Source organism: Trichosurus vulpecula, chromosome 1, assembly GCF_011100635.1.
Source record: "Trichosurus vulpecula isolate mTriVul1 chromosome 1, mTriVul1.pri, whole genome shotgun sequence".
Classification (NCBI taxonomy): domain Eukaryota; kingdom Metazoa; phylum Chordata; class Mammalia; order Diprotodontia; family Phalangeridae; genus Trichosurus; species Trichosurus vulpecula.
In genome coordinates, this window is record NC_050573.1 from 494237619 (window position 1) to 494264398 (window position 26780).

General features: G+C 39.1%; 1 protein-coding gene across 2 annotated transcripts in view; it reads left to right on the top strand.

The window, feature by feature from the left end:
* The window catches only part of PTPN3 (protein tyrosine phosphatase non-receptor type 3), a 256929-nt gene that overhangs the window by 189473 nt on the left and 40676 nt on the right, over window positions 1-26780 (top strand). For both annotated transcript variants that reach the window (XM_036738284.1, XM_036738276.1), the window contains exons 15-19: window positions 10722-10902; window positions 11533-11610; window positions 14970-15026; window positions 19321-19477; window positions 24304-24467. In XM_036738284.1, coding sequence (XP_036594179.1) covers window positions 10722-10902; window positions 11533-11610; window positions 14970-15026; window positions 19321-19477; window positions 24304-24467 — 637 coding nt within the window. The remainder of the gene's footprint in view (window positions 1-10721; window positions 10903-11532; window positions 11611-14969; window positions 15027-19320; window positions 19478-24303; window positions 24468-26780) is intronic.

Below are 26780 nucleotides of genomic sequence, written 5' to 3' on the forward strand. Positions count from 1 at the left end.
TTATACGGTGGTGATGGGAAGCCTCAGAGAGATGGGTTCCTTTATCAATGTTAGTGGTAATAGCTGCTGCTCCCTTCCCATTCTACAAATCAATTGCCTACCCTTCCTGATGGTTTTAACAGATACAACAGGATAATGCAGAGTGTAATGACCTAGTTCCTGCCTTCTAAAACAAAGCAGTAAACAATTAAGCAAATTCATTTAGCCTGCAAAAAAATTTTTAAAAGCTTCAGCCATTCTAGATGTTAAGCATAAAATGCTAAACCAGTAGAATGTAATTTCCTTTGAGGAATGCCTGTTTTGCTTTTATATGTCTACTGCTTTCTTTGAGTACCAGGAAAATGACAGATCTTTAAATGAATGCTTGTTAAAGTTGTATTACTGTTCTTCAGGGTCATGCACATTCATTTAGCCACCTTATTTCTTATGAGCTACAAATCTTGCCTTCAGTTTCTTAAGATCAACAAATCTTGCCTTCTGTGTATATCAGTCACACACAAAAATGTAGATTTCAATTTTCCTTGTGATATCTCTTCTGCACTATTTAATGCCTTTGGTAGTTTCTGGTGACGCTGTCACTTTCTTTTACTTTAAATAACCTTTTTGTTAAAATGATGATCATTTATTATTCTTAACTGTAGTCTCTTGGTGTTTAGAAAGAATTAAAAGCTTAGTTTACCTCCTTTTTTGTTTTGTTTTTGAAGTTTTATCAGTATGTTTTGTTATTACATTACAAATATTTACAAATTACTCCCTCGTGAGAAGTCTCTTGCAAAAAAATAGTTTAGTAAAACTAATAATACTGTGATCTCATCCGAAAATACTTGCAACATTTCACATTTGTAGCACCCCCACCTCTATATTTAGAAAAAATAATTAACAAAATCTATTTTCTCTCCACACCTCTTACCCTTTTGAAAAAGCAAAAAGAAAAACAAATTTCCTATAACAAATATGCAAAATGAATTCCCTCAAAAATACATGTCTGTGTGTGTATGTGTGTGTGTGTGTGTGTGTGTGTGTGTGTGTGTATATCATTCTATACTCTAAACCTATCATCTCTCTAATGGGGAACATATTTACCTCCTTTGAAGCAAACATTAAGCAAGGGATACACATGTAGAGAGAAGATATGGCTAGACTTATTTTTTTGTTTTGCATCAATCTCAAGTAGTGACAACAATAACTAACATTCATATAGCTATTTAAAATTTGCAAAGCAAATAGATATATTGTCTTTTTTTTTCTTTAGCTAAATTGTCTCACTTGAGCCTCATAATAACCCTGGGAGGAAAGTCCTATAGAAATTGTCAGCCCCATTTTAACAGATAAGAAAGCCAAGGCACAGAGAGGCAAATGACTTGTCAGGGCAATAAACATCAGAGGTAGGATTTAAATCCATATCTTCCTGACTTCAAGTTCAATAATTTTTCCATTACGCCACACTGATTCCACTGATTTCCATTATGCCTCAGAAGGAGGCAGAGCTATAAAATGAGGGGATATGTGAATTTGAGGAACTAGGCAGCTTCGAGTTCTCATGATGTGACTTAGATTCTCAAAATCAATAAATGTTAGAGCTGGGTAATATCTTACGGATCAACTAACCCAAACCTATCATTTTGATTTATTACTTTGTTTAAAGCATTGGGAATTTTCAGAGTATTGTATATACTTTATGTTCAAATATAAGTTTAAAATAATATTAACCCAAACTAAGCCAAATTCAGTGATTTTTTATTTTTTTTTATTATCTATCGTTTTGGATTACTTGAATTACCTCATTAGCATCAGTCAGTCAGCAGTATTTAAGTGCCTACTCTGTGCCAAATATGAAGCTAGGACCTGGAGGTAGAAATATAACAGATGAAACAAGGAGATTATCTTCTAACAGGGGACACAGCAAGTACATGTATAAGTAAAATATAGAGTAAACATAAAGAGAATAAATACAGATACGTACAAGATCGTGTGAGAGGGAGAGCACTCACATGATTATTAAAAATTGATCATACAATATTCTTTCTCCAGTTTTCACACTTCTTTTTTAAACCAGTCCTTGTAATTTCATCTGTCTCCTTGATACTGTCAAGACCTTCTCCCAAGGAGAGGGAACTCCCTCTGTTGAAAGGAGGGGAACAGAGGAATGGAGAAGAGCTACTGAGAGGTGAAGAAAAGAAGAATGCTGCCAGAGGAGTAGAGTATGGACAGGGCTTTGTCAAACTTAGCATGAGAGTAAATAGCATGCCACTACTTTAGATGGAAGGCATCAGCTAAGCCTTAAGCTGTACCTTATGGATAATAAAGTTGCTGTTGTGGAGCAAGCCCAGCTGAGCATAGAAATGGAGTATCATAGAAATATAGATGAAATCACAGGGCCTGTTCTATAAGTTAAGAATCTTGGAAAATGGTTTGGTTGGCCAGTGAGAGGTTAAGTGACTCACTCAGGGTCACACAGCCAGTGTCTGTCAGAGATGGGACTTAAGCCTAGGTCTTCCTAACTCTGACTCTGTCCACTGTGCCACATTGGGATTGATTTATTAGTCAATAATATTTTTGGAATTCCTGGTATAATAAACAAGTTATCTTTGTAGTGTTATGTTCACATCAGTAATGATAGTGTCGATGTTAATGGACAGACACCACATTTGGATCCTACCAACTCAGTAACAGGTTGCTGTATTCATCACATATGATGATGTCACTTAAGTTGAAGTTGGGAAGAGGGCCTGGATCTGACTAATTACATACAGAAGAAATCTATGTTGCATGTGGCATAATTGTAAAGGCACTAAGGGACCAATTTTCAAAATAAGAGGACAATATTTCAAAAGAATAAAAAATCTTAGAGATACTGATTTTACAAATATATACATGTACAAAAATAAAATATAGAAGGAGAAACTAAGAAGATATCATCAATGTCTAATCAACGTAGTACTTTCTTACCAAAGTAAAATCTTTATGCTAATGGTCCTTGTAAAGGGTATCCTTGATCAAAATATGAGGTAGTGGGAAAGCTTTCACAGATGATTTTCTACAGCAACCTCGCAGAGAGGTTATAGTGAATATAAAATCCCATATTGTGTGTTTGATTTAGAACAGGTCAGTTTTGGAGAGCTGTTTAAATGCAGGTAAAAGGGGAGCAAATCTTAACAGTTCTCTGGTCTGGGGCACCATTATGCTTCATTGTTCTAAGAAAGCATTTATTGGACAAGCCAACTTGGTGTTCCCAGGCAGCATTTTTTCATTTACTTATGACTGCCTATACAACCGTGGAGTAAATACAGGAAAAAATCTGCTTTTTTGTGCTTTAAAGATTTGTTTTTAAATCAAATATGGAAGAGCTTTGAAGTTAGTAATAATTGGGGAAATGTGAATATTGCAATTCTTTTATGGTTATAGGACAATTGTATTTTACCTGAATGTGAATTAGCGACAGAAGATGAGAATTTGGTCACTCACCGTAAGATAAGGTGAGGTCTCTCTCAGAGAAAACCTAGCTGCTGATGACCTGAGAAGATAAAAAGGTAAAAGGACACACTTCAGAGCAGGATCAGAGAGATCCTAATTCTGCACTGTTAATTGTGGCCAGGCAGATTTGGTTGGCCAAAGAGAGACTGGAGTTCTCTCTCTACTACCACCTGCTGCTGAGCAGAAGAATGAGGAGTGGAAAGGATATATTTTGCTCTCTTAACATACTCTGTTCAAGAGAGGAGAGAGGAGGAGAGGAGAAGTGAAGAGCTACTGAGAGGTGAAGAAAAGAATGCTGCCAAAGGAGTAAAGTCTGGATAGGCCCTCATCAAACCTAATATAAGAGTAAATGGCATGCTATTACTTTAGATGAAGGCATTAGCCAAGCCTTAAGCTGTATCTGATGGATAATAAAGTTGCTATTGTAGAACAAGCCCAGCTGAGCATAGGAATAGCAAAGAAATGGAGTACCAGAGAAACAGTCCAACAGATTGGCTCAACCAGCTGAGCTTATGCCCAGTGAGGTGTCAGTCCAGAAGTGTGGCTCATCTCAGCTTAACAGTGGAAGCATCTGATCGACACAGAAGCTATGCCCATTAGTTTATAGTTCCAGAATTATGAGTTGCTTTGGCCACGCGTATTTCCTTCATACCTTAGTGTCCTGGGACTTTAAATGTGTGCCTGCTTTGCCCATGGACACTGAGGGCATGGGTAGGAGTGTGTAGTTGAGGTTTATGGGTGGGATCATATGTAAATGTTATGTGTTTGTTCTACATTTTCAGTAAGTGTTTTGATTAAGATAATTAAGTGTTAGCAACTGATGTGTTCATGGGAAATATTCCAGTTGGGGGCTTATGAACTACAACACTGCTAGTCCCTTACAAGGTTTACTCCTAGAATGCTGAGAATAGTGAGTTGTAGCAGCTGCCCTCTCTCTGGGAAAATCCTAGCCTGTCACTCATCCAGGTGAGTGTTCTTTATTTTTTCTCCTGGTGAAATTAAAGGTTAGCAGTCAGAGTAGTAAAATAATCCAAATTGTAGAGAGTTCAAGTGAAACCTAGGATTATAAAAGCAATATTTCATATAGGCGGCTTAAAAATATTAATACTGGAAATAATGTGATCTTAGAGTTGGAAGGGACCTTACAGATGACATGGTCAAACCTTCCACCTAATACAGCAGTCCCTTCTAAGATATCCCCAACCCAGACACTAATGGACTGTTGGTAGGGTTGTGAACTGATCCAATCATTCTGGAGAATAATTTGGAACTACGCCCAAAGGGCTATAAAATTGTGTATACCCTTTGACCTAGCAATACTGCTACTAGGTCTGTATTCCAAAGAGATAAAAAAAATGGGGAAGGACCTCTTTGTTCAAAAATATTTATAGCATCTCTTTTCGTGGTGGCAAAGAACTGGGAATCTCAGGGATGCCCATCAATTGGGGAATGGTTGAACAAGTTGTGGTATATGATTGATGGAATACCATTGTGCTGTAAGAAATGATGAGCAGGATGATTTCAGAAAAACCTGGAAAGACTCACACAAACTGATGCAGAGTTGGCATGAGCAGAACCAGGAAAATATTGTACACAGTAACAACAATATTGTCCGATGGTCAACTGTGAACGACTTAGCTATTCTCAGCAATATAACGATCTAAGACAATCCCAAAGGAGTCATGACGAAAAATGCCACCCACCTGCAGAGAAAAAAACTGATGGAATCTGAATGCAGATTGAAGCATACTATTTTTCACTATATTTTTTCATGGGATTTTTTTGTGTGTGCCTATGTCTTTCTTTTGCTACATGACTTATATAGAAATATGTTTTGCATCATTGCACACGTATAACTTACATCAAACTGCTTCCCATCTGGCGGGAGGGAGGTTTAGGGGGGAGAAAGAGGGAGAGAATTTGGAACTCAAATTTTTAAAAAGGAATGTTAAAAATATCTTTACATGTAATTGGGAAAAAGAAAATATTGTAGAAAATAAAAGAGGATAATTTGAAGAGCTGAAAAATGAAATGAAATAAAATATCCCCAACCAGACTGTCTAGACGTGTCCAGGCCCTTCTCAGTGCATTATGTCAAGCATTCTGTTGGAAAGCTCTGTTTGCTAGAACATTTTCTCAGATTTTTTGTTCTTGGGGCCCCTTAACATTCTTTAAAATTAGTGAGGACACCCCCAAGAACTTTTGTTTAAAAGTTATATCTATCAATATTTACCATATTAAAAATTAAAGCATCTTAGTATTATGAAAATTGCTTTGTCCTTGTGGGCGCCCTGAAAAACCCTTGAGGGGTCTTTAGGCTGTACTTGGGACCTTCTATATTCGAAACTACTTCTTTGTGCAGATATCTTGAGCCAAATCTGCTTCCCTGTAACTTTCATCCAGTGGACCTAATTCTATACTTTGGAATTACAGAGAATAAATTTAATTGTACCAAAGCTTTTTGTGAACTCTCAAGTTCTGTAGCAATATGAGTTGCTTCCATTTTTATTATTTGCAATACTTCTCTCAGATATTCTGTCCTCCAGGCTGACCATTTTCAATTCCTTCAACCATGCCTCAATATTTAAAGAATATTTAAAGTTTCTAGTTCTGTCATTTTTGTAGTTACTTTCCATTGAGTTAAGTCCTATAGCTTATTGATATCCTCTTAAAATATCTTGTTGAGAATGGAACTCAGTAGTCCAGAAGTAGAAAGGATAAACCTGGGAGTCATGAGGCAGCAGGGCAAGTGGGAAAGCTCATTGACTCAGCAATCAGAGGATCTGGATTCAGATTCTACTGCTATTGCTTTCTTATGTGACCTTGAGCTTTATTGACCTCATCTGTGAGATGAGAGGGTTGAACTAGGTGGATGTCTGAGGTCCCCTCCAGCTCTGGATTGATGATCTGAGTACAGGAGAATTATTACTTTCCCAGACCTTTGTTGCAAGTTTTTTTTTATTCTTGAAATGAAATGGCAGGTGCTTGATACTTAAATGAAGATGGGCAGCTAGATGGCATAGAGTACCAGACCTGGAGTCAGGAAGACTCATCTTCCTAAGTTCCAATCTGACCTCAGACACCGGGCAAGTGGCTTAACCCTGTTTACCTCAGTTTCTTCATCTGCAATATGAGCTGGAGAAGGAAATGGCAAACCACTCCAGTATCTTTGCCAAGAAAAACCTGAACGGGGTCACAAAGAGTTGGACATAACTGAAAAATGACTGAACAACAATAAAATAAAGATGTAGTAGATTGCATTAGATGTCTTATCTTAGAGTACATCTACATTTGGGAGATCTCCCTCTGAACAGGAACTTTGGAAATACCAAGTGCTGTATTCTTCTCTTGTATCTTTAATAGTGCCACCATATTGCTTCATGTAGAGCTTTTTGAGATTAAAAAGTTGCTAGATGAAAGTGAATATGTAAACTTCAAAATGCTATGTAATATTAATTTTGTACTTCAAGTGACTTCTTGAGGACAAAGATAAGTAATGATCTGGTGAAAATCACATGCCACTAAGAACTTGAAATTAAAGTGAACAAAGGAAGGTGACAGCTTTCTTCTGCTGAAATCAATTAGTCGGTCTCAACAGTGAAAATGACTTGAGAAAGTCTTAAGTTCTAACTCCTTATGCAATATTTAGATCTGCTCAAACATGTACATCAAGTGATTTCATAGTCTCCTGTTTGTACATCTCGAGTGACTCTGGACTCCCTTTCCAGGGAAGACCCTTCCATTTTCCGATAGATCTTATCACTATGAAATTTATTGCCCACATTGCTTCCCTGAAGCTTTTCACCCTTTATACTTGGTTTGTCTCTGGAACCAAGCAAAATAAGAGGTTAATGTCTCTCTCATGTGATGGCCCTTCAGATATTTGAAGATAGTTTCCCTATACTAACTCTAACTCACCCAGCTCACCCAGTCTTCTCTCCTCTAGGAGAGAACATCCTCTAAACATCTTTAATTTCTTTCCCAGATCTCCGTGACGTGCTTTCTAGTCTTCTCATCATTCTGGTTCCCTTTCTTTGGAAAGTTACTGGCTATCAGTGTCCCTCCTAAACATGGGACACAGAATGAAACAAAATATTCCAAATGTGGTCTCCTAGTACAAGGAGACTGTCACTTTCCTTTATGGATGGTGTATTTCTGTTCCCTGAATAGTCTTACTCCAGTGACTCTTCATGGTGTGGAAGTGACCTTGAGTCCTCAAAGATTGTTCCAACAGAATAAAATGCAAGCTCTGACAGTTCCTACCAAGCTGAGAAGACTAGGGGACAGGATAAGACAAAGCAACTCTTAGAAGCTGTGGAGTTGGATGAGTACTTAGACCCACACTGATGATGTCCTAGACCCTTGAAGTATGCATCTTTAAGTGCAGCCTACGACAGTCTCCCCTGCTCCCTCGCCCACTTTGTCCATTGACTGTCATTCTGTAAAAGGATTCTTAGTGGTTTTAGTGAACCTATGCTTATTCTTGATGTCCACAAACTACATGATATATAATTACCAATCTTGATTTTTGTCATAGATGTTAAGCCCAATCATCTGTAGTTTGCAGAACACTCGTTATTCCCCCTTTTGGAAAATCAGGAAAACATTTGACCACTTCCAACCTTGTTGGCATCTCTCTCATTCTCCCCAGGTCCTCAGAGATCACCATGAGAAGTTCAGCAATTACTTTTGCAAATTGTTTTGATCCATGGGGATTTAATCCTTCTGGGACAAGGGACAAAGTCATTTATAGCAGCTGAGTGCTCCCTCTATACCTACTATCTTTTGTTTTTCTTGCATTTTAATTCCTGCTTAACTATGTTTTCCTATCCTTTTCAAGATGAAGATCATTATCCTTGAGAGCAAAAGAAACAAACAAAGTAGCAGTAGTTAAATGACTAGTTATATTATTTATATGAATAGTTAACTATTGGGATTGAATCTTCTCTGTCAGTTGTTTACATCATCCCATCTGCTCCAAGCAGCAGCATGGTCCCTTTTTTTTTTGCCCCCTTTGTGTTGTCTTTTGAATTTGCATCAAGCCTCAGCTTGTTCTAAGCTTTAACCTTGCTGATGTGTCATATTTATCTTTGGTTATATGCCCCTACTTCCATTTTAAATCTTCCATGCCCTCTTAAATCTGAGCTTGTCAGAGACTTCCATTTTTCTTCCTCTTCTAACTCATTGGAATCATTCATGGTTGGAACATTAGGATTTCATTCTTGAATATTACCCATTCCCTGTAGGAAAATCAATGGGATCATACCTCCTTTTCCTTTAACTTTTTGAAATCTTTCCTGAAATATTGTGTAAATGTCTCTCCTTGGTTATTGCCAATGCTGCGATGGCATCGTTGCTTTCTCCAAGGTTCTTGTAACTTGCCAGCATTTTTGGTCCAAATCTGATCCAATGTAGGATCAGATACAAAGCAGTATCTTTACCTTCTGAAAAGTACATTTATCAGTTTATCAGCAAGACAAGCGAAAGAATGATGAGAAGTTTTGCTGGGAGTTCCACCACACCGCCAACTCTCCCGTCACAATTACAGCCTTCCCTTGTCCTCCTGACAGCTTTGTGATCTAAATCAAGAACCCGTCATCCATTCCCTCAGGCTGGACATCTTGTAGTACATTCCTACAACAATATCACTTCTGTTCCTTCTTCCTTTTACCTTCACCCAAACATTTTTTCCATCACCTTTCCCCAATTAGGTTCATGGATTGTCATGTAGGTACATTTCTAGTTTGCCATCCTCTTTGTCAGATTTGTTTCTTTTGAACATGGTTCAGACTGTCTTTCATCTCCATATTGTAGCTTGTCACATTAAGTTGTGGTGATACTTCACATTTGCTGCTGCTTCTTAAAAATGTCAAGTTTGCTTTATTATGCATACCCTGTGCATTAGCATAATAGATATTGGTGGGTACAGGTATAGCCCTGATTTCTTCTAGTTATTTCAAGCTACGAACTACTTTTTAAGTCATATTAAGTCATATAAGAATCAACATTCTTTTTGTTGTTTCATCCCTTCACAGTGCCTGATCTAACAGTTTTCTGAGAGTACACTATGGTGTTGTAGAAAAATACTGAACTTAAAATCAGGAGAGATCTACCTGAGATGAAATCCTATCTCTGATATCTTCTGGCTTTGTGACCATAGACAAGTGACCTAACCACTCTGAGCCTCAATTTCTTTATATGTAAAAAATGAATCACAATACCTGTAGCACTTATATCACAGGCTGGTTGTAAAGGATTGAGTGAGACAATGTGTGCTCAGCACTTTCAAACTCTAAAGTAATATATCAATATATAATTAATAAAATACATAAACTCTAATATATAAGATATATCACTTTATTTCTAAATATGTATAAATAAATAATAAAGATATGACTCCTTTATAAATATATAAATAAATACTTTATATATTTATATATAAAGTAATATTGTAAATATCATCTAGGCACTTTTCTGCCCTGCTTCCACTGTCAATTTAAAGCCTTCTTGTTCCTCTAGAATTCTCCATCTGAATGTATTCTTTGCAGTCTTACAGATGCATTCTTTCCCTGGCTAAGAGCCTATCATTCCTATAAAGAAGATCAGATCCCTTTCTCCAAAACCATCTTCTTAGCCAACTGTTCAGCAATAACCTATGCAAACTATATTAAACCCGACAGGCTTTTCCATTGCACAACTAAGAGTAGTAATCGCAGTGTCTTCCAGAAGGGAGGACTGGAGGGAAGAGAGACAAGTCATTTTCAGAGGGCTAGAGGCATGAGGAACCCCTGTGCGGTTAGACATGCCCAAACTCGCTTGGTTGTGGTAATTTAAAAACAACTGCCAGCTGAGCGCACTGTTTTTTCTAGAGGCTAGAGTGGGGCACTTCTGAAAGTAGGGGGTGGGGAGCAAAGACTATCACCTCATCAGCAGCTCCTGAATCTTATTGGGATAAAGTGACTCCCCACAAATTCTTATGAAAATAGTGAGCTTAGTTCTACTTTTAGCGGGGTCAGGGAACAAAGCAGTAATGGCATTTGAGTTCCTCAAATGTATGTGGGGTCCCATTGCCGGCTTTTAAGGATAATGTGAGGGTTTTCTGTGCAACAGGTAAATCCTTGCGTTGGAATTATGACCCCCAAACCCACTTGCTTGGGGAATCAGTGCTAAATAAATGCAATTCAGAATACATGTCATGCGTGTTCTTGCGAATACTAATTGGTTTATTAAAATGTTTCTTAATAAAGGAATGAATTGGAAGACAGCCCAAACTCTCAGACCCAGACATCATCCAGCACCTTGTCTCAGGGTGTAAATGCCCCAGGCTGCTGCTCCCTGGATGGGGTAGATCATCAGCTTTCAGACACCTATACCAGTGGTAGTAAAGGCAGCTTCACAGAAGACTCTAATCAGTACTACTGTGATAAGGTGAGTTCAGCTAGCTCAAACACTGTACAGTGGGGGCAGGGGAAGACATAAATCAAGTGTGTAGCTTAGAGTTTAGACCTTCTATTGGAAAAATATCCATTATCACTAGCATAAAGTACTCTCTCTAAGTTATGCGTTGTAATGATTAGACAGGGAAACAACCCTATGAAGTGATCATCTCGATTGGTACCATGGTATAATGGAAACAGAATTTGCATCAGCTAGGTAGCCCAATGGATAGTACCCTGGCGTCAGGAAGACTTGAGTTCAAATGTGCCCTCAGACACGTATTAGCTGTATGACCTTGGGCAAGTCACTTAACCTCCATTTCTTCATCTGTAAAATGCCGATAATAATAGCACCCAGGGTTGTTAATGAGATAGTATTTGTAAAGCACTTTCCAAATCTTAAAGTGCTATATAAATGCTGACTTGGCTATTATTATTGAACTCCAGTTCTGACAACTATTAATTATGTGACTTTGAACTAGTCTCTGAATTTCTCTGAGCTTCAGCTTCCTCACCTATAAAACAGGGAAGATCATACTTGTCCTGCCTTTAGGATTCTTGCACATGGAAAAGTTCACAATAGATGTATACATTACTGTTACAATCTTCAAATTTGTTTCAGAATGAAGATGGTGATGGTTATCTACTGCTGGTGTGTATTACTCCAGATGAAGATGGAAAATTTGGATTTAATCTTAAGGTACAGTAACATTCATAAACTCATGTAAATATCATTTCACAACAACATTTCAAGCCTTTCAATGGGATTAGAATTATTGCTTCCCATTAGAAATGTGTGTTCTGAAAGTTGTTGTATCTGATTGTGATGGAATACTGTTATGCTTTAAGAAATGATGAGCAGGATGCTCTCAGAAAAATATGGAAAGACTTAGGAAAGACTTACTTACCTGAACTGACGCAAAGCGAAATGAGCAGAACCAAGAGAACATTGTACACAGTAACAGTGATATTGAAGGATGATCTACTATGAATGACATAGCTATTGTCAGTAATACCATGATCCAAGACAGTTCTGAAGGACTTATGATGAAGGGGCTGTCCACCTCCAGAGAAAGAACTGGTGGAGCCTGAATGCAGATCAAAGCTACTTTTTCTTTATTTTTCTTGGGTTTTTTTTTTTGTCTGTGTTTTCTTTCACAGAATGACTTACATGGAAATGTGTTTTGCATGACTACACATGTTTAACCTATGTCAAATTGCTTGCCTTTTCAATGACAGGGGAGGGGGAGAGAGGTAGAGAATTTGGAACTCAAAATTTGGCGGGGGGAAGAATGTTAAAATTGTTTTTACATGTAATTGGGAAAAAATAAAATATTAAATAGGATTTTTTAAAAATCTAAAAGAATTGTGTTCTGGCTAAAGGCAAGGAATCAGTTCTATTAAAATGTAAGTTCATTGCAAGTAGAGTTTGCTTCATTCTTGGTATATGTATTGTGTACATGTATAAGTGCCTAGCACAGTGCCTGGTACACAGCAGGTGCTTAATAGATACATATTTGTTGATTGATTGATTCAACCCCTGAGAGTGTTATGTCTATGTTGCATACACATGGAGGCAACCAGGTGGTGCAAAGGATAGAGTGCTCACCTTGGAGACAGGATGGCTTGAGTTTAGATCCAGCTTCAGACACTGACTAGCTGTGTAGGCCCGGACAAGTCACTTAACCTCTGTTTGCCTCAGTTTCCCCAAATGTAAAATGAGGGGGTTGAATCAGATGATCTCAAAGGTCCCTCCTAGCTCTAACATTCTATGATTCTCTGGTGCTTATTTGCTAAAGAAGAAGCAGACGTTTCAGTATCAACCTCTGGAATATGGCCTGAGGTATTTCTGTTAGCCAGAAAGCATTAATTCTGGTATGTCAGAGATCAGCTAAGACTAGGAGAGGGAGAATTTTATTGCTGGGTTAGAAATAAGTTGGATTCTGGTCCCAGTCACTGTGCGACCTGTAGGGGGTTAGAAACTAAACGATAACTAAAGCTTTTTTCCAGTTTAAATGTTCTTTTATTCTAAGACTTAAAAGACACAATGGATAGCCAAGGAAGTAAATACTCTACCATTTCATGGAATGATGAGAAATAAATCTCATTTGTACAGTCTGTAATGAGATGGACACCATTCCCTGGCACTCTTTTGTCATCTCTCCCAAACTAACCTTCCATTAGAACCTTTTGAGAATTGCATAAGAGTTTGAGAGCCATTGTAAAATATACTGCTAGATTATCTGGAATATTTTTATGGTGGTTGTCACCAAATTTACTATTAACTAAAGAGATTATGTTAAATGAGCAAAAAAATGAAAGAAGGATTATAATTCTAAAAAATTCATTGGTTCTTTTGCTGGCTCACTTTCAGAAGGATAGGAGTGACCTGAGAACAGACAATCTATTTCTCCTTTTTTCCACAACAGGCAAAATCATTGTTTTTTCCAGAGGAGAGGGAAACCTGTTGCATAATTCTGTATAAAACTAATTGAAAGAATCAAATCCTTTCAAAACAAATAGAGATTATATTTGAGAATGACCATTCTAATAGGTTAGCCAGCCTACTTTGTCAATCACCTGGCCCCTAAAGAAACTTGTAACATTTGAGAAATTTGTCCTCATCCCACTACTGCCTCCTTTTCTGTACCTTTCTCTTTCCCCTTGGAATCTCTTCCCCCTATTTATCAATGTCCTCATGTTGCCCTCCAGCTGTCCAAAGCCTCCTAAAAATCAGTCAATAAGCATTTGCTAAGTGCCTGCCCTGTACCAGGCACTACAAAAAAATACAAAAGACAGTTCATGTTTTCAAAGATCTCCCAAAGTAATGGAGAGATAACATGCAAAAATACTCTATATGCAGGATAAATTGGTGATAAACAGTGGAGGGAAGGTACCAGAAGTAAGTGCCCCGTGCTTCAGAATTATTACACTTTTTTTCAACTAATCAGAACTTTTAAAGTAATTCATGTAAGATATAAATTAGATTTTCATTTAAAACTCTTCACAATCTGGTTCTAGCCTACTTTATAAGTCTGATTGCACTACCACCAAAAAGCTTACTTGCTTCTAACCATGTATGACATCTCAGAAAGTGAAAAAATTCCACTTCAGTCTACACTCAGGGTTCATCCATTTTCTCTCTGGAGGTAGATAGCATTCTTCATCATGAATCCTTTGGAATTGTCTTGGATCATTTTTTGTTCAATATTTTGTTAAATATTCACTAATTGTATTTTAATCTGTTTTGATCACTAAGGGGAGTGTCATAGGCTGAGTTTGACACCCCTCTAACAAGTACCATATGTCTTGAAATTGTCTTGGGTCATTTTATTGATCAGAGTAGCTAAGTCTTTCACAGTTGATTATTGTTACAATATTGCTGTTACTATGTGCAGTGATCTCCTGGTTCTTCTCACTTCACTTTGCATCAGTTCACATAAATCTTGCCAGGTTTTTCTGAAACCATCCTGCTTGTCATTTCTTATAGCACAATAATATTCCATCACAATCTCATATACCACTTGTTCAGCCATTCCCCAATTGATGGGTATCTCCCCCTGCCCCAGTTTCCAGTTCTTTGCCACCACAAAAAAGCTGCTATAAATATTTTTGTGCATATCGTTCCTTTTCCTTTTTCTTTGATCTCTTTGGGATACAGTCCTAGTAGTGGTATTGCTGGGTCAAAGAGTATGCACAGTTTTATAACCTTTTGGACATAGTTCCAAATTGCTTTCCAAAATCGTTAGACCAATTTACAACTCCTATAAGGGGGGCTGTTAATATTCATATTAACCTCTAGTTAGTGGAGTGTGTCAAGGTGGAGAAAATATTGGGGAATTAGAGGGTTCCTAGTCTCTACCCTTTCCCCTAAGAGTGTGTGTGTGTGTGTGTGTGTTTAGAAGAAGAAGAAGAAGAAGAATCTTGCCACTCCTTTTCAGGAAGAATCTTGATTTCTCTACTACATTGAAGTTACACCATAGCACTTAGGATTTTTTTTTTACTATACTTGTTTTCATTAATGTGAAATACTTTTTTTAATTTAACAAAATCATCTAGGGTGGTGTTGATCAGAAAATGCCTCTTGTGGTGTCAAGGATCAGCCCAGAGTCACCGGTGAGTCAACATTTTGAATGTTACTTCCCAGATTCATGTTTAAAATCTGTCATAAATTTATGTTTTAATACTGTGCTTTAGAATATTATTCCTAAGGAATCGCTTCCTTAGGAATATTATTTCATTCCTTATAGGAATCTTATTCCTATAAGGGATAAAGTTAAGGTAAAGAGTCTTGCATTGCTTGCCCACTTTTATACTTGGGTAGCCTCTTCAGTGCACCACTAAGATTATTGGAAGAGGTCATTACTAATAAATCTTATGACCTGAAGGAAATCAGTTACTCCATTCTCGAAAGTGAAATTGTCCCTGTCTTGTTGTCCTTTCCCCTAATGCCACTCTACTTTGTGTACCAGCCGCAGCATTTCAATATAGATGTCAAATCTCCCCAAACAACACAAAAGCCTTAGTAGTTATGCCTCCAGCAGCACTGAGACTTTGGGGGCACCGTGTATTACTCATCTTTGTGTTCCAGGGTTTGTCTAATCCTTGCCGTTCTCACTGGGTACATCCCTGAGGAAAAAGAGTGATTGGTGGTGGGTGGCAGAACAAGGTGGGTGAGGCAAAATGTTATTTGTTCCAAGCAGCTTGAGCTTTGGGGGAGAAGATTTATAAGAGATTAAATAGCAAAGAGGCAGTTAGCTAGATTAACCAGAATGGAGGAAGGAAGTACCAGTAGGAAAGGAGGAGGGGAGTTAAAAAAAGACTTTACTTATGTAGGGATTTGGGGCCGCAGCAGGAGAATTTTGACATGTTCCATAGATGCACATTTAAAGACAAACAGGCCTCAGTGTAAACTAAACCGTAAGAGTTCTTAATTTAGGCAAAATTCTGGTTCTTATTGCCATTTGGTAGGGTAGAGGTTAAGGAAAACCTAAGGCTTTTGCTGGTTTTTTGACAAGTCTATGAGAAGGTAGATAGAGAACCATCCTCAAAGTCAATGAGACTTGGCTTCATGTGCCACCTCCAACTTACACTAGCTTTGTGGTCATGAGCTAGTCACATTGCCTTAAGTCAGAGCTGCCAGACACAAGATCCATCAGCCACATGTGGCCCATAACACTTCTATGTATGGCCCAAACCAGATTGAAATGTAATTGATAAATATTTAACAAAATAAATAAAAATAAAATGAAGCACAAATTAATATGTGATTTCCTAAGTTAATATGTGACCCACAGGGATCCTTATGTGGCCCCTGTTTTTATTTCAGTTTGATACCACTCCTCTAGGTAACTCTTATGATTATAAATTGCAGAGAAGATTCTGACCTGCATTGGTGAAGGAAGTTTCCTCACCTGGAAGTTCCCAATGCTTATGAAATCACAGATCCATCCAATCATAATTCCTTGGGGAAGTCCAAAATCCTTCATATTTCAACCTTAATAGAAATCCAAAGAACATTGTCATTATTTATACAAAACCCTTCATCTTTAATAACTATTTAACTCTTTAATTTCTCTTTAATCATTTGGATTAAAATCCTCAATATTCCCATTAAAATCCTCATCTTCATGGTTGCTGAGATAGCAAAGACTACAATAAGACTAAAAAATTACTAATTGGATCATAGGGAAGATCTCTTTTCTTCTGATGTCCCTTTTTGCTATTCATGTGTGCTAGCGTTGTGTTTATTTGACAGCATAGTGTAGTGGGAAGATAATTAGACTGGAAGTCGGGAGACCTGGGCTCCAATCCTATCTATGACTGTAATTTGGCCAAGAAGCTTGAGTTGATCTGCATAATTTCTTAGATCTCTTCAGCTATAGTTTTAAAACTCCAAAACATTTATTTTGAACCATTTTGCCTGTGTTTCACTAAATACATCAGGATCTTTTTCTGCCCTACTTACAGGATTTATTTCTTCCAAATATGAAGCATCCTATATTTGTCTCTATTAATCATCATTATTTACTCAAATAGTTACTTATGAGTACACATTGTATACCTATTACTATTCTGGGTGCAATGAGAGATTTGGTTGTTTTTGTTTTTGTTTTTTAAAGAAGTCTAAAATATAATTCCTGGCGATAAATGGCTTGAAGTCTAGTTGGGATATGCGTTTAGGAAAAGTACAAAATTGAAAACCATGAACTTTAGTCCTAACCTCTGTAACTAACTTGGGCTAGACAAGGGCTTGGCAAACTATGGCCTTAGAGACAAATCCAGCCAGTCATCTGTTCTTGTACTGCCCAAGCTAAGGAGGATTTTTACATTTTTAAGTAATGTTTTGTTGCATTTAAAAATGTAAAAAAAAATTTTCTGACCTCTACTGACTGTACAAAAACAGACTTCAGGCCACACTTCAAGCTGGGGCCCTAATCCCCCAGACCCCTGTGCTGGGCACTTAAATTCTCTAAGTATGAGTTGCCTTATTATCCATTAAGTGACTAGCTCAGCTGAGTTGTCTCCAATGCCAGTTCTAAGGTCCTTGAATTTCTACAAATGAAGTGTGATGTTAAAGAAACTCAACAGAGGTATATATTGTTGGGTTTTTCTTAAAGTCTACCACAACTTACACAACCAAATAGATGTTGATCTCTTTAAATTCTTTGGAGAGGACACACAATTCTGGTGCTATAGCGACTGCCCAAAATGAGAAGTTTCCCTTTTCCTAAATGTGGAAAAATCCCTGATACAAAGCAGCCATCACTAATTTCCAATATTAACCTCATTGACACTTACTAGAATAAGCCATTTTTTTAAAATCTCCGTCAAAGTTGGCATCACATTCTTTGAAATACACTCATTGTTCCTTAAAGGTCATCTCCTGAGAGTGGGTTTGATTTTTGGGGGAGCAGCCATAAGGCACTTAGAGTCCAACAAGTGAGGTGATTGCTTATCCCAAACATTGCTATTTTTTATTAAAAAAAAAAGGTAAAGAAGCTATATTGATTTTCTTCTTCAACTTGGAAATTAGCCATGAGGGGAATTTCAGAAGAGATAAATGGATTTGGTGCAGTAATACTATAGTCGGTGTAAATGTATGGCCTCCCCAAATTATTGCTTTGAAGGACAACACTCATGTGGTTAGATGTAGAATTTATGGGATCTTTGTTCAAAAAGTAGTCATCTTGCTTTTTTTCTTGCAGAACAGTTAACAAACAGTATGACATCATGTCCTCTATCTCTGACTTATCAGAGTCCTTTTAAATTTTAGTCTCATCTATAGCTATATAATAACAATAATAACAATGTAGATGATAATTGTGAAAATGCCAATGTGGTTCTGTATCTCAAAGTATACGAGACTCTCCACATAGAAGGTAGAAGAAGTAAACCATTTATTCAGACACCAGAGAACCATATCCCACAAGCCATTTATCCAATCCATCAGAGCAGTAAAATATTTAGTATATAATATCACAAGATGGAGCCTCTCCATCCCAAAACCTCTCCGACCCCCTGCTGGGGTCTTCCCAAAACAAACTCACAGTACAGCTAAGTCAGCCTGTTCAGCTCTAACAATCATGATGGCGGCCATTAGCAGCCATAACTTCGCACGCTCTCTCTCTCTCTCTCTCTCTCTATCTGCATTTCCTGTGACATGACTTCCTTTTCCTGTCAGGAAGCTCCTCCCACCACATGTGACGTAGACTTCCTGTGACATAAGCAGCTCACATGGCCTATTAATGGGTGGGAAAGATCTTCAAATCTAAACTGCTGCTGCATCATCTTACTTGATGCTATTAGCAGATGGCACTCAAGTGTTTGCTGCTGTTGCCGATGTGAAGGGAGGATGGACGGGAGGTTTTCTGGAGGAAAAAAAATAGGTAGAAATAGAAAGATAGCAACGCTTGCTAGTAATTATGGTAATTAATGGATGTCGACTACCGTAAGGAAATAGAGCTGCTGTGTAGTTGTTAGTCTTACTTTACAAACATTGTTCAGCTGAATTCTGTTTGAAGCTACTTGAAAGCAACCTCAAATTTTAGTTTTCTCTACATAGCTTTTGACACATGGAATCACAGATATAGAGCTGGAAGGGACCACTGAAGTCAACTATTCCCATCTCATTTTAAAGAAGGAGAAACTGAGGCACAAGGTGGTGAAGTGACTTGCCCAAGGTCACAGCTCTGAGATATTGAAGTATTAAAGGAGAGATTTGAACCCTGGGCCTCTGTCTCCAGAGTCAGCATCCGTTCCAAAGGATGCAACAGGATATTAGTTGAAGAGAATAATGAATTCTTGATCGTAGTCCCTAAGACTTTAGCATAGGAAGGAATGGTATTTCTTCACCACCCAGGAAGGTAGCTATAGTAACCTAATAAATTTTGTTTTGATCTTGAAACAGGCTGATAAATGCATTCCTAAGCTGAATGAAGGGGATCAAATAGTCCTTATAAATGGCAGAGACATCTCAGAGCACACCCACGATCAAGTGGTGATGTTTATCAAAGCCAGCCGGGAGTCGCACACGAGAGAACTGGCACTGTTGGTCAGGAGGAAAGGTAACTAAGCGTAAGAAGAGGAGTCAGTTTAATAAATGAGAATGTGTTGTCCCATGCAGTATATGCAGTACATGTACAAATTTAGTATTAATTCCGCGGTATTTTAACATCTTAGAAACAGTAACCTACTATTGCAAGAAGCCTGGTACTCGTTTCCTGACTATGAGGAAATTTAAGATTGACATCTGTTCCAAAATAGAAGCCATTTCCCTATAGTTTTGGGGTTTTTTTGGATGGGGGGAGAAAGCTGTGAGGAAGAAAATGAAATGTATCCATTTATTTCAGTGTTATCCATTTATTTATTATTAATCTTTATTGCATTTTTTTCTATTACTGTATAAAACTCTCTCTTGATGGTGTACATATATGGGTTTCTTTGCTTCACTTTACATACCATTTCGTTTGTTTTGGACCCAAAGAGGTTAAAGGTCGGAAGAAGGCCTAAACAGAATATGCGTGGCTTATAGGTAGTATATGTAGCCAAGACACGGGTGAGTATAGGTGAAAAAAGAAAATTTACCCTAGCAAAGAATAGTAATCTCAAAGGGTGGAGTAGTGGTCCCATCCAGCCTTGGCAGTGGCATCAAGAAGTCTATGTGATGTGAAGGGTATTGCCTTGCTTGACCTTGATCTAAGAAAGGTAGGAATATAAAACAAACATCCCTAATTTCTGCCTTTACAAGTACCAGCTCTCTTAATACCTTAAAACCCTGCATAACCTGGACCCTTCCTACATTTTCAGGCTTCTTATTTCTTAACTTCCCTCATATAGGCTGGTATCCATCTATCCATTGATACTGACTTCCTTGTTCTTTGGACACGATACCCCATCTCTGTACTTGAAGTATTTTTACTGACCGTCCTCTATGTTTGGACCCAGTTTTTTGCCTTCCTTTGTGTCTCCATCACTTAACACAGTGCCCGTTGGCCCATAGTAGGCGTTTAGTAAATACTTACTAACTCAAGAAGTTTGCCACAACCACCAACGTTCACTGGTCCCTTGCTACTTTGAGTAAGTCTTGAAGATCAGTGCAATAGGGGCAGCTAGGTGGCACAGCAAGTAGAGGACCCGCCCTGGAGTCAGGAGGACCTGAGTTGAAATCTGACCTCGGACACTTGACGCATTTACTGACTGTGTGACCTTGGGCAAGTCACTTAACCCCAATTGCCCTGCCTTCCCCCCGCCAAAAAAAAAAAAATTAAAAAAAAGATCAGTGCAGTGCTTTTGAGTACACCCATTTGCGGCAGGGGAAAAAAAATCTATCAAAAGGAAAACAGTGTATTAATTAACACTTCCTTGGACAACAGTTTTAAGAGCCTTAATCATCCATGCAAAGCCTGTGTTGATTCTAAGAAAGCATCCCAAATCATTCTTAATTAAATATTTTAGGTAAAATTTGTGATACTTTATTATTATGTGCCCCACACACATTTTGTCCTGAATAGTACAAGGACTCCTTGTATAATTGATCTGTACAATCCATCTGCGCACATCTTGGAGGATCTAAAGCCCGATTTTATTATTTTGAATGATTAACGAGTTATATAACAGACGTATCTGTTTTTTAAATATCACCACTGTTTGTTACATCTGCGGTTTGATGCAAAGTCCTTGATCCAGATTCTAAATCCTACTTACAATATTGTTCTCGTGGGAAAACATGCCGTAAGTTGTTCTTTTGTCTGACATGGTTTCTAAGAGCACATTGTGAGGGGGAAAGCTGGGACAGCCTATATTCACATGAATGACAGTTTTCAACCTTGACTCACAAGCGATTGTTATTCACTGTAAAACAGCAGGAAAGACACAGATGACTTAAATGTGCCCGTTGTTCCTCAGGCACTTACTAGAACCATGAGAGACACTGAAAAGATTAAAGTAGGCTCAGCTTCCTGGGATAGGGTAGCACACACACATACACACACGCGCACACACATGCACACGCGCACACACACGCGCGCACGCACACACACACGAAAAGATACAGTCAGGCAAGGCTTCAGGGAGGTCATATTTCACCCGGACCTTGGAGGATAGGTCAGGTTCAAATAATGCAAAGAGAGAGTGATAGAGGAGAACAAATGGCAAGAACCCTAACAGTAATGATGATGATGGCATGGACACAGCACTCTTTTTTGATCTGCAAAGCGCTTTGTCTGTAAATCCATTGGCTCCTCACATCTGGGAGGAAGGTGCTAACGTTATCTCCCATGTTATAGATGAGGAAACTGAGGGAGACCGAGGTTTAAGGGACTTGACCAGGGTCACACAGCTAGTAGTAGTAATAGTGGTGGTGGCAGTGGCGGTGGTGGTGGCGGCAGCAACAGCAGTAGTTGTAGTAATAATAACTAATGCTTATATACCACTTACTATGTGCCAGGCACTGCACTAAGTGCTTTACAATTATCGTCTCCTTTGATCCTCACAGCAACCATCCCGATAAAGGTGCCGTCATTATCCCTATTTTACAGAAAAGGAAACTGAGGCAAACAGGTTAAGCGATTTGCCCAGGGCCACCCAGCTAGTGAGTGTCCAATGGGATTCAAATTCAAGTCTTCCCTATTGCTGGCTGTAACACTGAGCCCCCCAGCTGAGAAGAGAGTCATGAAAAGCAACTAAAAGATGCAGGTCCTATTTGGGGAACCTTGAGGAAGGCACGTTAGCTAGGAATGGAAGGTTCGTGTCAGAGAGCAGGCAGAGAAAAGATTGCGAAGGTAGGCCGTCCTCATTTGGTAGAGGAATCTGAATGCCAGGCCGAGGGTTTGAATTTTTTTTCTCCCTTGTATATATTAGAAAGCCAATGATGGTTTTTCATATTGGAAGTGATAGGAATAAAGCTATGATTTGAGCAGTTTAATCTGCCAACACTGTGGAAGAAGAATGGAAAGGAAAAGAAGGCGGGGAGGCCGATTAAGGAGATTGCAGAGTCTAAACGTGAGATCATTTGAGAAAGGAAGAAATGGGTGTGAGAACATTTAAGAAGAAAGAGGCATCGTGGTGCTGTGGAAAGTATAGTTGGTCAGTCATCAAGCATTTATTAGGCCCTTACTCTGTGCCAGTCATTTTGCTAAGCCCTAGAGATGGAGAAAAAGGCAAAAACATGTTCTCTTCCCTCAAGGAGCTTACATCCCAATGGAGCAAACATGTACATAACATAAGTACATGGAAGATATATATCACCTGGAGGGGATGAAAATTACCCTCTTCTAGAAAGTGAGAATTAAAGAAAACCAGAGAAATTAAGAGGCAGAGTTGAGGAGGGAAAGCATTCTAGGCATGGAGGACAGACAGTTCGAAGATGGAAGATTTCATGTTTCATGTTTGAGGATCTGCAAGTAGGTCAGGAAAGCTGAATTATCAAGTACATGGTGGTTGTAGAATGGTGGCAGCCGGGTGGTGCAGTGGATAGAGCGCTGGGCACAGAGTCAGGAAAACTCATCCTCCTAAGTTCAGATCCAGCCTCAGACACTTAGTGGCTGTGTGACCCTGGGCAAGTCACTTCACCCTGTTTGCCTCAGTTTCCTCATCGGCAAAATGAGCTAGAGAAGGATGTGGCAAACCACTCCAGTGGTTTTCTTTGCCAAGAAAACCCTGAATGGGGTCACGAAGACTCAGAAACGACTTAACAGCAATAATAAAGAGTGTGTGGAGAGTCGAGTGTGAGATGACTGGAAAAGCAGGAATCACGGACTCTAAAGCCAGATGACCTGGTTTTCAAATCCCAGACTTGCTCCTAGTCAGCCTGTGGCTTCACAATTTGGGATTTTTTCCCCTTATCTGTAAAGCCTAAGGGTTGGACTAGTTGACCCTTATAGCTCTAAATCTTATCATCTGTTCTTTGAGGACATGATAGCACTTGGTGACTGGTGAGATAAAGGGAACAAGGGAAGACTGGCCAGTAGAAGAGCCATGAGACTTTTAATAGACATACAGAAGTAAGGATAGGGAACTGGTTTAAGGGGAAAATATTGAGAGTTTGTTGGGAGGTTTTTTGTTTGGTTTGTTTGTTTGTTTGTTTGTTTTTTCGATCTCTCCAGTGTGAGATAATAATGGAACACACATTTGTAATACGGTAGTTGACAATGCAGTATTTAGTTTAGGGGAGAGGTCAAGTTTAGAAGTATTGATGTGAAAATTGTATCTATTGTAATGTATCCCATCCATTAACTTACACAGTCCTCACAACAACTCTGGGAAATGTAGGTAGTAGCACATATTATCACTCCCATTTTACTGAACATAAACTGAGGCTTTAAGAGGGTAAGTAATTTACCCACAGTCACCCAACTAGTGAATCTAGTGCCAAGACAGCATAGGTAATAGTGTAGAAAGAAAAAAGCACAAGGGCCCAAGACTGAGCCTTGGATGATGCCTACACTAAGGAAAGAGTCCCCATGTTCCCCACCTTCAGTAAAAGTTCCTATCGATCACCACTAAAAATCATAACATGTAGGACAAAGCAGAAAGACTAGTTTGTCATTTGTGCAATTAGCCCATCTGTCCCCTTGACTTTTGTCTTGCCGCTGGACTTGATAACTCAAGAAGCAGGAATGAGGCTCTGACGACTTTGCCCAGCTCTGCCTCGCTTAAATTCAGTTCACTCAAAAGTCAAGACATCGCCCATGATGTAGTATGTCTACGGTCACTTACTGTTATGCCACAGTATCTTTGATTGTGTTCTGTGATCATTTATTTAATAAGCTACATACAGGAAAAGTTGTAAACAGCCATCCGTGTTCTGTGTTTGCATGTAACCTCGTTTTGGAAAAATATTGAGTCAGTTTTTACTATAGAAACAAAATGTTCTGATTTTTGTATCTTGTAGTTGTCCATTCATTTCCTGAAGCCAAGTCAGAAGATGAAATAAATTGTCAACTTTTCCCGGAGTCCATTCTCCCTATGAATTCAAAGTATGACACCACGTTGGAAGAATCAATAGAACAGCTAAAGGAAGGCCTAGAAAGTGGGACAGTGCTTATTCAGTTTGAGGTAAGAGATACCCAGTGCTGTATTTGACAAAATTTATCATTGGCCTCAAACCAGTCGGTTCTGCCTTGCCTACCAGAACCACATGCTCACTACTGAACCAACAGTAACAGTCATAAGGAGGAGGGGATTTTCTCTCTGTGCATAGAACACCAAACAAGTCATTTCTTGGAGGGCAGAGGGGTATATTGGGGGGTCTTTACAGCTCTAACATTCCATGATTTCTATGCCCAAGGCTGTTTGTTCTTAGGATGTCACATTAGACCATGAGCCTAAAATAGATTAGGGTTCAGGCCTCAAGAAATTGATTTAAGCACCTTTTTCTCTTCATATTTTCTTGTAGTTAAGTAGTCAGAAAAAAATGCATCAGGAGTTGGGGAGGAAAGATTTTCAGAGAATTCAGGTGTTGAAACAGAAGCTTAAGAATCTTTCAGGCTCATAAAATGAACAATAGAAGAAGGTACAAAAAAAGTATTATAATAATAACTGGTATTTAGATAGCATTTTAAAGTTTGCAGTACTTTTAACCTATTTTATACTATTTAAGCTTCACAATTCCCTTGTGAGGGAAGGGACTACAGGCGCTATCACCATTTTACATTTAAGTCAATTTTGGGGACTTAACATAACCTATATAGTATGTGCAACATGATGGAAAAGCTAAACAAGGGGAAGAAGAACCTTGCTTTCTCTGTGAAGGATTAAGTTTGGGTAAAGCATTTATTAAGCACCAGGCACAGTGCTAAGCTCTGGGGATGCGAGGAAAGGCACAAGCAGTCCCTGCTCCCCAAAGAGCTCACAGTGTAATGGAGGAGATGAGATGTAAACAACCAAGTGAAAACAAGATACATACTCAATAAATTGGAAATAATTATAGAGGGAAGGCACTTCACACTAAAAGAGATTGGGAAAGGCTCTTCGCAGAGGGTAGGATTTGGGGTGACACTTGAAGGAATCCAGGAGGGGGAGAATTCCAGCTGTGGGGGATGAACATGATCAGAATCCCAAAAAGGAGTGTCCTGGGCAAGGAACAGGAAGGAGGCCAGTGTCGCTGGATTGAAGAGTATGTGGAGGGGCTGAGGAAACTGAGGCTCATAGATAAGCGACCTGCCCAAGGTCACTCACTTGGTTATGACAAAGCTGAGACTAAAGTACAGCTGTTAGCAGCGCTTCATGGAGTTATGGCAGCCTGGCCAGCCTGTTTAAACAAGCTGTTGGTTGTCAGTGGGAAATAAATGAACATAAGGATGTTGGCTCTATTACTATTTCCTAGAAATGTTTAATGCAGAATGAGGAACCCTAAAGAGCCTAGAAACTGCCTTAGCCAGACAGAATCTCATTGCCAAGTGGAAAGACATGGCAGCCAAGAGCAACGCTGACTTACAGAGGAGATGGCAAAAACTGCCCCAGATAATCTTCCTAATGCTTGGGTTTTGAACATGTCCCTCTTTTGTTCAAAAGCATCCAGTGGCTACAAGTACACACGTTTTTGGCAGGCTAGGGATAGCCTCCATCAACCTGGCCCCTGCTGACCCTTCTGGCCTCACTCACCATTGTCTCCTTTCCCACAGCCCTTGTTCAGCTATACTGGACTGTTGGCTATTCCCGGAGTGCGCCATCCTCTCACCTGCCTCAGGGCATTTGTTTGTTTAGGCCGTCACCCATCCTGGAATACGCTTTCTTGATTTCTCCCTTTTCTTTCAAGACTCAGCTCAGGTGCCTCTTCCTCCGTTAAGGCTTCTCTGATACCCGCAGCTGAGAGTGGTCTCTCCCTCCTCAAATTTTCAAAGAGAACTTTGTCTGAATCTCTTCTGAAGGCTAACAGGGAGCAAAGGCACTGGGAATGCCCCCAGCTGGTGGGGAATTTGGGTGACTTGACTGGAGCAAGAAGAAATGGGAATCCTAGGGGTCATAGAAAGGAGGACAGTTGTAGGCCCACTTGTGAAAGGTGTTGTGGCAAAGCAGTCATCTGCAGCCACAGAAGATCGCTGGGGATTCCTGAAATCCACAAGGAACTGGGACAGTTGTTTTATCCTGTGTTTTTCTACGTTGGCCTTACCCCTTATAGATCATTCTTTGGTACCGAAAGACTTCGAGGGAATTGAAAAAACAATTCACCGTGGCCCTGATACCAGTCAACCTGGATCATTTATAAGACCCCTTTGTCATGGAGATAGACACTTCTTACATGTTGACATAAGGTGCTTTGGTTCTTTGTGAACCCGGGTCTTCCTCAGTCCTAGGGCAAACCTTTATTCACTCTCCCACATGGCCTCTCATTTTACATATGAGGAAGCTGAGGCTTAGAGAAGTCAA